A 12,288-nucleotide genomic window follows, 5' to 3' on the forward strand; every position below is an offset into this window, starting at 1 on the left:
TGCAGGGGCGTTGTCCTGCAAAAACAAAACACCTTTGGATAGCTTTCCGCGTCTTTTCTCTTTAATTTTTTCCCGTAGTAATGTGGAATAGTGATCTCCAGTTATTGTTCTATCAATATCCAAAAAATCAATCATGATTACTCCATGGCAATTCCAAAAAACTGAAGCAACAACTTTTCCAGCAGATTTTTGGACACGAAACTTCTTAGGTCTTGGAGAACCAGAGTGTGGCCATTCCATCGATTGTTTCTTTGTTTCTGGATCGTAAAAATGTACCCAACTCTCATCCATAGTAACAAATCGGTTTAAGTAGTCTATATCGTTTCCAAATCGAGCACAGATCGAACGCAATGCTTCTACCCTTGCACGCTTTTGGTCAACATTCAAACATTTGGGGATCCATTTTGCAGCAATTTCCCAATTGTTGAAATTTACGTGAACTATATGATAAACGCGTTCGTATGAAATATTCAGTGCTTTAAATATCCGTTTTAGTCCAATTCGACGGTCTCATAAAATCATGTCATGAGCTGCATCGATATTTTCGGGGACTGACACAGAAACTGGCCTTCCCGATCGGTCATCAACTTCAATGGAAAATTCACTTCTTTTGAAGCTTGCAGTCCTATTTTTTACGGTCGCATACGAAGGACATAGATCACCAAGGGTATGAAGCATATCTTCGTAAATCTTAACCCTTTTAAATGCAGTTACTTGGTGATGGTTCAATACTCCAATTTTTCCATTTTCGGTGGACATCATTTTTCTTTTAATTTATTTCGTAACTCTGCTCCACTTTTTTGACGTCAATCTTTACACTGACACTTCTAATAAGTTATTGTTCGTTGCTATGGTAACGCAATATTTTGTTTATGCATTGAACTGGTCTAGGCTAACTAGATATCAATACATCCTCGTAGTAGTACTGCATTATGTGATTCTTGTATTATGAAACAGATCTAAAGTAATGTTTTTATATTGAATTGACTCGCGCTGCTATCGGAGAACAATAAAAAAATCATGTTTGATGTTCGCGCTCAACTCAATCAATTCACACGACGGGAAAAGAGTCTTATTCTAGTATGACTTGAGGAGGGTATGAGTTGAGTGATTTTGAATCCTTAACGACAAACTTATTTATCAATTGCGTGCAGTTGATCGAGTATTCAGAATGCTGTAAGGGTTTTTATTTGTATTAGGGGAAGTTTTTTTTATATATTAAGTATATTCAAAGGCGTCGTCAGCTTAAAAGGGGCGCAATGGGGTAAAGTATGAACTTTGTAAGTCTTTGCCTCGATGACGATTGTAATAAGAACGGTTCTAATATCAATGTATAAAACTTCACAAGCCTTCGACAGCAAAATAACCAAATCAAACTTTTAAACACTTCACCATTAATTTCATTCTTTATGTTAGGTAAATCATAAAACTGGGCAATAGATTCACTAGTTTGTTTCATATTTTTAATTGTCATCTTTTGCATTTGCACTAACTTAAATAATGCGAATTGATGGCGTGTTTTCATCAGCAAAACGTACTTTAAGGGAGGTGATAATTGAATCCAAGTATGGTATTACCAAATACCTCTTCCAGTATTCTGAAGGGCTTTCTGCTGGATGATTGCTTCTATGACTTTGTTTCTTCGTAAACATGGATGTAATGTCCTTCTCCGATCCGACTTTCTCTGCAACATAAGCTTCCTCTAGAATTTCGTCTGTCACTATTACTGGATTTTTACGGTGGTTTTTAATTAAAAGTAAAATCCTTTTAACGTGTTCCAACGCTTTGACCACGTCCAAAGCTACAGATTGGAGTACGTTGACAACGGGTTACATTTGATCTCTCCCTTGGAAACTCCCTTGAGTATATCTGAGTATATGTTTCGATTCTTATTTTTTCAGTGTAACAATCAAATTTTGACTAATGATTCGTATCATATTGTCTCTTCAATATAAACTCCTTACAAACAGTAACTGTTCGATTACAAATCAAATACAGTGGTTTACCTTTCCATTCTATGAAAAAATATGCAATTTCTCATTTAGATTAAAAAAATTCCCATTTAGATTGAAAAATTCTGCACTCACTATCAAATTTACGTTTTTGTGACATTATGCCAAAATCGTAACAATTATGGAACTCGACAATAGTTCGCAGTACAATTAAAATCCTTCTCCAACCGTATCGCTTCGATTACTCGACTCAACTGACTCACGTCGCGTCGACGCACTCGTTTTATATGGTTAAAGAAGGTTCTAGTCTAGATGGCGATACCGTCTTTCTCTCTCGTTTGTTTAGGTACGTGTTGTCCTTGAAATTACTTATAAACATCCGTAGAGGAATCGAATCAAAATCTAAAAGCTCTAAAAAACATGATTCTTCTTTCTGTGACACATTTCTCTGAAATGACTGATTTAGTAGTTATAAAAGTTAGGTGGGAAGTACGACATGTATAAGGGAATTTCTCATATTGACACATCGGTTTTCTAGCGTAATCGGTGACGCAAAAAGTAGGAATTTTCAATTAGAAATGTAGTAGGGAAAAGACACGAGAGAAAATTAAATAATTTAACCGTTTTTTGTCGCGAATGGTGTTAAGCACTATCCATAACAATAAATTAATTGGCAGGTACATTAATATCCCATACGGCACCGTTAAATTTATAAAAGCATCCTTTTTGAATAATTTTCAAAGTCGGAATAATTAAATATCAACGAAAAATACAAGGTCAGACTTGAAACATTTAACTGGATCACAAAATGGAATCAAATCGCTATCATTTTCTTAGGAAAATTTTTTATAACTTTCGAACCAACGAGTGTTGCTGGTTTTCGGAATTCAATCGTAGTCGCACTTTCGCTACAGAGTGAATTTATAAATATTTGTTTTTATTTGTCTACCTCAAAACTTAATTAGCAGCCTTCGTATTGTATATATATTAGATGGAAACACTAAAAATAAAGGTTTTCTTCAAATAATACGAAGTTTAATAACAAATGAAATTCAAACTTACAGCCTACGTACTATGTAATACGTAATTTTCCACATAAGGAGACATTTGCCATTATGACTTCATTTGAAAAAAAAATAAACATTGAACGTTTATTGAATTTCGGGAATTTAAAAATAATATTTACGGGTTGTAATAAACTGAACATATTTACATCTTTACACCAACATTCAAATCTCATGTCTGACGCGTTCCGATAACCAAATTGAAGATATAAAATTTGTAATAAAACATTTAATTAAGTCGTTTGATTGAGCATATATTTTAAAAAGAATTTTTTATAGAAGTGATAATAAAAAATTGAAATATCTAGTAATACTACACGTTTTACAACATTCTATAAATTACACATCTTTGAAATGAACATTATGCTGTGTATTGAATATCCATGAAAGCAATAAAGAGATAAGTAAAAATATCCAGATAATCCATAAAATCGGGTAATAAACTTCACGGGTTTAAAAAAGGAATTCAGACAAAAATATAGGTCACGGTTAACCAAACTATTGAATAGAACCCTTAATAGTGTTAACCTCGTGAAAGCAATCGACACAGCCATCCTAATCTACGCTTTCACGCTCAGAATGCACCATACTAGGTAAGCGATGGATAGTCAGACGTCACAAGTCGAATTTTCTCAAATAATTGAACACCAGACGATGATTAAACACCTTTAAATTTCACCAAGCGAGAAAGAGAATAATATATACTGATATTTAGAATCTAAAGTCCAGCATGGTAAATATCTCGCAGACGTTGAGACCTTAATAATTACTTTTTGAATTTTATCAAAAATTGTTTAACTTTTTATCAGGATCCGCTTTCATATCTTCCCGATGCTAATGTAAACGTACACAGTTTCTTCTTTATTTCGTAGTTTTATCAAAGTTTCGCTTACATTAAATGTGTCGTGATTTACATCCAAATACTTTATTTATGTATGTACTTTATTTAAATTATAAGAGAAATTACACGTGGTAGGCCAACCTTTATAATACAATACACAGGTTATGAAAAGTATCATCAATAAAAAAAATCTTCTTTTTTAACATAATCATAGAATAAAAGGAACATAAACAAAAATATATGTATATAACTTACTGTTTCAACAAAATGTGTTTGCCGAAATGCACATCGAATCACCTTAACACTTTGACAAACAAGGAGAAGATGAAGTAGAAAAAACTACCCATCAATTTGGGTTTTTAAGTAACAAATACACAAATTGTGTTCTCCATCCTGAATTATATTTACTCCAATCCCTCCATTGCAACAGCTTTCAGTAATTTTTCTAGCAAATTGCAGTACTAAGGTTTCAACGGAATACCTCTCGCAAGGTTTAAGTCATACCTTCTAATAGAAGTCAGCTTGTAAAGGTTGATACAACGATATCTTCTTGCCAAAATACGGAGTGTCTCGAGGTTCAGTACTAGGCCCTATTTTGTTTCTTCTGCTTATTAACTATATCTAGCCAGCAACCTAATTACACTTAAATCATGGTGCGATTTCTATCTTCAATTTAGGCCAATCTTCAAACTACAAAAGAGACTTTTCACGTTCAGAAGTAAAGGCTCAATCCTGTACAATGCGAAAAAAATGCACAATCATTTCCCAATCGATATCTTTTTCGGCATTTCTCAAGAATTTGAAGGCATAGTTACTGGAAAGTACCTTTTTACGCTCTATTATAATACTAATATTTAATTCTGCATTAGTTTTAATCAATTAATATTTATTTTTAATACAAATTTTTTCATATTTTAGGATTGCCGTAAACAAATTGTTTGTTTCGTGTGTATATTTTATTTTTATTTTATTTGCGTGTTTGTTTATAGTTTTATACAAGCTCTTCTTCTTCACTTTCTAAGCACATATCTATGATTTCAAGATTGACCTAATTTTGGTAATTCTTCACATAGTTTTTTAGGATTGAAAAATATAAAAATTGAATAGTGTGTTATTTGTACTTTATGAATGTGTGACGCAAAAGGAAGTTCTAAGCTGGGGCGTGGAGAAGGATGTTCAAAAGTTGTGTGGAAAATTATTATTTGACTATTTTTTTAATACAAACTAGAGGTTAGGTTAGCAGGATATGATATTTTGTGCAAATTATTCGAACGATGTTGTCATTTCATTGAAATTACAAGGTGATCGGAGATGAGGGGGTTAATCTGCATAATTTTCTATTTAGAATACAAAAATGTCATCAGTATTACGTTTTATTTGTTCAACTACTTTTCGGACGTCCTGTATGATCGGGGATAATATTAAATAGTAGCTGTAATTGATGTTTTTATGGTTATAAAAATTTCTAAACATGTCACCTCGCAATCAGCATTCTTGGAATAATCCTGTAGCCTGAAATTTTGTTTTAAGTGGGCATCGAGATGAAAACTTCTTAAGAACGTATCAATGCTTTATTTATTATATTTTGATTACTTGCTTATTTAATACTGCTTATATAATATATATAATATTATATAATATTGCTTATTTAATGGTTGGAAATATCAGAAGTTACATTACACATTAAATAAGTTTTATTCCCGAAATCCGAACAATTATAAGATTCAAGAGTACAGTCTAATATTATGAGAGTAAAAAAAAACAAACACAATGTTACGCAAGATATATACCACATTATGTTTTCTTTTTTTGTAAGATTAATATTTCGTATTATGTCGATTCCAAGTAGTAAACCGACGACGGCGCCACCTACGTGACACAAGTAGCACACGTTTCGAATCATTTTGATGTATACATTGATAATATCCATAATTACTAAGATAGCAAATATCATAAGATGAACTGCAGGATGACTCATTTCTCGCCAATTCTGAAACAAAACATGCGTTAAAAACACCCTAGTGTTAAAAAATGTTGTAATCGCATTATATAATAAACAAGAAGTTCATAATTAACACATTTTTTTTACAGAAGGACATAGAAAGTAGGAACCAACTAAGACAAACGCGTTATTCTCGACAAAACGCAGTATATCGAACGTTCTGTCAAAGGAGTGTTTCGTTATTTTATTATGAGGATTGTTTTTGAATTAAGTACCGTTTTAGGGTAAAAAAAATAAGTGAATATTTTCCAAAAACAATGTATTTACTTCAAAAACCATACTACTACCTTCCTATAGTCTAATTTCAAATACAAAACTTAGTACAGTCATTTTAAATATTATTACTTTGCCATAAACTTCCTCCTATACACTGCGACCCAAATCATCTATTGTGTCCTGTTTTTTAGCTGCGATACTGAAGAGCCCAGTATTTAAATCTGATCCATCGATCTAACTCCTTTTAAAGAGCTTGGTGCGTTGCCCAGGCTTTCAGAGTGTTTGGTTCTGGGCCGATACACTCCTATCCAAGCTCTGTCTGCTGTTTTTTATCCACCCGTATACAATTCTGTTAATTTCTTGCTTGGTGTTTTGATCCCGTTTGCTTTTACAACTCATCTCTGAACATTCTAAATGATGTTTTCTCTGCCTCGCTTTCCAGTACTATGTTGACAGATGCGAGATTTAGAATCACAGCCCCAGAGATTGATTCTCGTGGTATTTAAACTAGTTCTAGTACCCCAAACCAGAATCACTTCTAGTGCAGTTGTTGAGCAAGATTTCATGGCCCCAGAGATTGTCCCTCGTGGTATTTAAAGTAGTTCTAGTACCCCAAACTAGAATCACTTCTAGTACAGTTGTTGGGCAATATTTCATGGCCCCAGAGATTGTCCCTCGTGGTATTTAAAGTAGTTCTAGAACCCCAAACTAGAATCACTTCTAGTACAGTTGTTGGGCAATATTTCATGGCCCCAGAGATTGTTCCTCGTTGTATTTAAACTAATTCTAGTACCCCAAACTAGAATCACTTCTAGTGCAGTTGTTTGGCAACATTTCATGGCCCCAGAGATTGTTCCTCGTTGTATTTAAAGTAGTTCTAGTACCCCAAACTAGAATCACTTCTAGTGCAGTTCTTGGGCAAGATTTCATGGCCCCAGAGATTGTTCCTCGTTGTATTTAAAGTAGTTCTAGTACCCCAAACTAGAATCACTTCTAGTACAGTTGTTGGGCAAGATTTCATGGCCCCAGAGATTGTTCCTCGTTGTATTTAAACTAATTCTAGTACCCCAAACTAGAATCACTTCTAGTGCAGTTGTTTGGCAACATTTCATGGCCCCAGAGATTGTTCCTCGTTGTATTTAAACTAATTCTAGTACCCCAAACCAGAATCACTTCTAGTGCAGTTGTTGAGCAAGATTTCATGGCCCCAGAGATTGTCCCTCGTGGTATTTAAAGTAGTTCTAGTACCCCAAACTAGAATCACTTCTAGTACAGTTGTTGGGCAATATTTCATGGCCCCAGAGATTGTCCCTCGTGGTATTTAAAGTAGTTCTAGAACCCCAAACTAGAATCACTTCTAGTACAGTTGTTGGGCAATATTTCATGGCCCCAGAGATTGTTCCTCGTTGTATTTAAACTAATTCTAGTACCCCAAACTAGAATCACTTCTAGTGCAGTTGTTTGGCAACATTTCATGGCCCCAGAGATTGTTCCTCGTTGTATTTAAAGTAGTTCTAGTACCCCAAACTAGAATCACTTCTAGTGCAGTTCTTGGGCAAGATTTCATGGCCCCAGAGATTGTTCCTCGTTGTATTTAAAGTAGTTCTAGTACCCCAAACTAGAATCACTTCTAGTACAGTTGTTGGGCAAGATTTCATGGCCCCAGAGATTGTTCCTCGTTGTATTTAAACTAATTCTAGTACCCCAAACTAGAATCACTTCTAGTGCAGTTGTTTGGCAACATTTCATGGCCCCAGAGATTGTTCCTCGTTGTATTTAAACTAATTCTAGTACCCCAAACCAGAATCACTTCTAGTGCAGTTGTTGAGCAAGATTTCATGGCCCCAGAGATTGTCCCTCGTGGTATTTAAAGTAGTTCTAGTACCCCAAACTAGAATCACTTCTAGTACAGTTCTAGTATATATGAGAGCTAATATTAGAAAATTTTGAAACGGCAGCTGCAAAACTGCAATTTTAAAAGTCGCAAATTCCATTTCTGCGTTTGGAAAGGAAATCTAGGAGCGTAATCATGACAGAACGTTTCGGTTCCAACTGCCGATCGAAGCTACGGGTTACAGTTTCCATTTCATAGTATTGCATGTGCCAATGTCAAACTTACCATAAGGACAACGGATATATGCGCTGTATATAGAGCGAAATCACCTCCGCTGCCTCCTAGAAAAATAGTAGATCTTTCGAATACGGAGGTAAGCAATGCACCCCCAACCGCTCCTGCTAGATATATCACAATAACTCTCCAGCTGTGAACCATTTCCAAAGGAATACCGATAATAATTTGTAATATAACATTTGCCCATAGGTGTGTTTGGCTGAAATAAGTGAAGACATGACTAATTTATTAAAAGAAAATAAAATGGTACAAACAAGGTCGATCTTAATAGGTGCGCTAGCATCTAAAACAATGGGCAGCTAATTTTATCACTCAAGCAAAATTTATCATGAAATATTGACATGAAAGAAATAATTGTCGTAGGTATAAAGTCCGAAAAATACTCCCTAAGTTATTTAATTACAAATATCACACTAAGTTCAATGAAATGTGTCAATACTTACTTCAAATGTACCAACAAATAAGACAAATATCTATAAAGGGTGGACCTATTGCATGGTAAGAAATATAAAGCTCTCCTAATCGACCCTGGTTCATCACACTTCGAATCGGAATAGAATAATATAACCTGCAATATCGATATAATCAGAATACCAGTGGTGTTGAAACCAAATTTAAATTGTTTTTCGTATGATCCTGTTCTTGTCACTGTTTTCCTCAAAACAGGATGTGCACTTTCCTTTTGCGGAAGTAGTATAAACCTCAAGATTCTGAAACAAAATGGACACGAACTTTCATAGGTTATACACACAATTTAATATGTGATAAGTTCCTTTTATTGTTTACACAAGGTGTGAAAAATTAACGAGATAATTGCTTATTTTTCCTTCAACCTCCGATAGTCTATAAATAAAAATACAAGTTCATATAAAACAATAAATTTATTACCAAAAAATTGGTACATTTAGGGTTACTTTTCGACATAATCACCGAAGAGATTGAGACATTTGTCATATCTCTCGACAAGGTTTTCAATAACCTCTTCAAAGAAACAAAACAGACCTTGAATCTTCTTCAAATTCCGTACAATTGGTGAACCTACAGTTTTCTTTAATTATTCTGTCAACTCGTTCAACCAAATCATTTGAAGCGACAGATTTGCGTCTTTGGCCCCCTTCACCATGCACATCTTTAAACTTTCGATACCATTTACGCACAAAACCATAACTCATGAAGTTTTCCTCATACACACGACTCTTTCTCCAATGGTCTTCTGCATAAATATGACCTTCAGCCTGTAGAAAACGAATCGCACTTGTCGGGAGCATCAATAATAGCGGACTTGTTTACGTGGCACAACGCCGACTGACGCCTGAATATCAAAGATGGCGGTGTGTGTAGTGCTAGAGCTTCGCAGTCGCCTATAGCACATGCCTGCTTTTTCCTGCACACATAGCGTCTTCAAGGGGCGATTGGAGATTGAAAAAAAAGAGTATATATCTCTATAAGGTACTATAATACTGTAATGTATTCCAAAATTTCGTAAATATCTGCTCTAAACAGAGAAGAAGACATATAAGATAAAATTAGGGGAAGCAAAAATAGAGCATATCAAAAGCTTCAAATACCTTGGTACGACTCTAACACAACATAGAAGAGTGGAAGAAAAAATAAGCGCGAGAGCTGGAGCAGTTGGAAGATTATTCAATGCAATAAAGGTGCAGTTTTTAGCCAAAAAAGAAATCCAAAAACAAATAAAAACAAAAATATATAAAAAAAGTAGCCACACCCATGTTAACATTTGGATCTGAGACATGGATACTAACACAGAAACAAAAAAGTAAAATACAAAGTACAAAAATGAGATTTCTGAGGAAAATAGATAATAAATCAAAATACGACAAAATAAGGAACAATACTGTAAGAGAAAATTTGATTTTAGAACCAATTCAAAACAAAAGAAGGATAATTAAAATGGTTTGGCCATGTTGTGAGAATGGAAGAACGATTAATAAGGAAAATATATGAAGCATGAACTTACAAAAAAAAGAAGAAATACCGAGGAGGAACTGGACAAAAGAAATTAAGACAGCACGGGAAAATCTAGGGATAAGATGGTAGGAAATTCACGAATAAGACACAGGATAGGAAAGAATGGAATCTGCCATGGAAAAAGGACTCGTAATGAGAGAATATTCAAAAAACTGATTACATCTATTTCGTTAACATCGTTAAAAAATAAAAAAAAAATAAAATGAACCTCATCACTCGTTCTATGAATATTTGTAGTTTGATGCAGGTACTCTATACATACCTGTTGGTCGCGTTCTGAAACGTTTCAATGAACGTAATGTTATTCACCATTTCTAAAAATTCCTCAAAATCCAATTGCGTATCACAATTCCTATCGAATTTCTTTATAATGCATTCGAGTACGTTATCTGGAATAGTCGATCGTTCTTGTGCTTCCAAAAATTCTTTCAATTCCAAAATGCTAACAAATCCGTCGTCATTCTTATCACACTAAAATAATACGTAAAAAAAAAGAACTTCGCTCCAAAGTGTATCATTTACAAGAATAAAAAGCATCGGCAATTGTTACAAACGAGTTGCGTCCCGCGGTCAAATTTTAATCCGTATATGAATTTACGACCCCAAGAAATGTCGTACTGAATACTTCTGTATTGCATTCAGAGTCAGGAAAAGTCTTGTATATTGTAGACAGTTTTGAATTTAGATTTCGAAAAATATGAGTGATCAGATGCTGCAAACGATGGAGAGGTAAAGCTTGAAATACAAAAAAATAGTTGTGGACGCCAGTTTAGAACACAATCCTAACTTAACATAAACTAATCAACCCGGACCCAACTAGTATAGACCTTACAGGTTCGGTTGACCGCGGTACGCGTGCTGAACACTCGCCTCGACATTGGCCAAAACGCCATTCACCTGCGCTAGATCTTAGTGATTTGAAGCCACAAATATTTTAATCAAATAAAAAAAGTTACAGAGAGGTTTGATGGAAATCCATCTACATCTATTAAAGAATCAAATCAATTATTTTCTAATCCAAAATTAGGTCAAACTTTTATTCACGATAATTACAGAATAATCATAAGAATTATTTCCAAACAAGTGAAAAGTTGAGTAACGTTATTCAATTCAAAACAACTCGTAGTTTACTCAGCCCAAATAGCTACTGCCCGATAAATTTTTGGAAGATTAAATAAAGTGCTAACTAAAAACGAAATCTTCATAATTTTCAACAGAAATGATTATTGAACCTTGTAATGTCTAAAATAAAAGAAAAACAAACAAAAATATGTATAAAAACAGCAGTTCATTTGATTACATTACAGATCTAATCTTTTTTTTTATATAAGCAGTTCAAAGCGGATTTTGGAATAGGGGAGATGATAGTCATATCTTTAAGTTCTGCTCTAACGATAGATTTTGCAAGGCTGATTTAAATATTTTCAAAGTTGTATAAGCTGGTACGGACACTTAAAGAAAGGAACACCGCAAGTCCTAATAAGAAAAAGTAACAGAAGCAAAAAGATATGATAAAAGACGGAAAGGAAGACCCGGAAAAACTTGGTTACAACAAGTAGCACAGGAAAGGGTAAGGAAAACCCGACAGCAGATGAATGAAGCAGATGTGACGCTTAGAAAAGCTTCTTATGAAGAATAGAAGAAAAATTTGGAGTCAGTAAATACAAGAAAATGAAAATGGAATTATGCATAGTCGTGCAAGCTCGTTTTAAAGTTAGTTACATTGAATTTTTGTTACTTTTTGTCAAAAGTCTATATAACTGTATGGTCTACGATGAAAACCACCCCTATTCCTTAATGAAATTATCCTCCAATAAGTGGAGTATTAGTAATCAAAAATTGTATTAAAAAAAATACTCACTGATTTGAAAACACTCTTATAATAATTCGTCAATTCTCTATTAACCAAAATTTTCGATTTTCTTAAAGGTTTAACTGGTTCTTCCATTGTGTGTTAAATATTATTACCATCGAACGTTTGAACTCTGTTTCTGTTTATACTTGACTAAAATACTGTGGCTGGGGTTAGTCCATTTTCCCAAATAAAAGATATTGAGTTTTTTTTTGTATATTACTAACATTTGTGGTCT

General features: G+C 34.0%; 1 protein-coding gene across 1 annotated transcript; it reads right to left on the minus strand.

Annotated features, from left to right (window-relative positions):
- Positions 1-5,414: 5,414 nt before the first annotated feature.
- Positions 5,415-12,238, minus strand: LOC130449377 (rhomboid-related protein 3-like). Its single transcript, XM_056787163.1, has 5 exons — positions 12,060-12,238; positions 10,461-10,669; positions 8,650-8,916; positions 8,195-8,405; positions 5,415-5,847 (listed from the first exon to the last, which is right to left on the minus strand). The coding sequence occupies exons 1-5, from the start codon at positions 12,144-12,146 to the stop codon at positions 5,506-5,508; spliced, it is 1,116 nt and encodes a 371-aa protein (XP_056643141.1). The 5' UTR covers positions 12,147-12,238; the 3' UTR covers positions 5,415-5,505.
- Positions 12,239-12,288: the final 50 nt, after the last annotated feature.

The sequence above is a fragment of the Diorhabda sublineata genome, chromosome 1 (assembly GCF_026230105.1).
Source record: "Diorhabda sublineata isolate icDioSubl1.1 chromosome 1, icDioSubl1.1, whole genome shotgun sequence".
NCBI classification, from domain to species: domain Eukaryota; kingdom Metazoa; phylum Arthropoda; class Insecta; order Coleoptera; family Chrysomelidae; genus Diorhabda; species Diorhabda sublineata.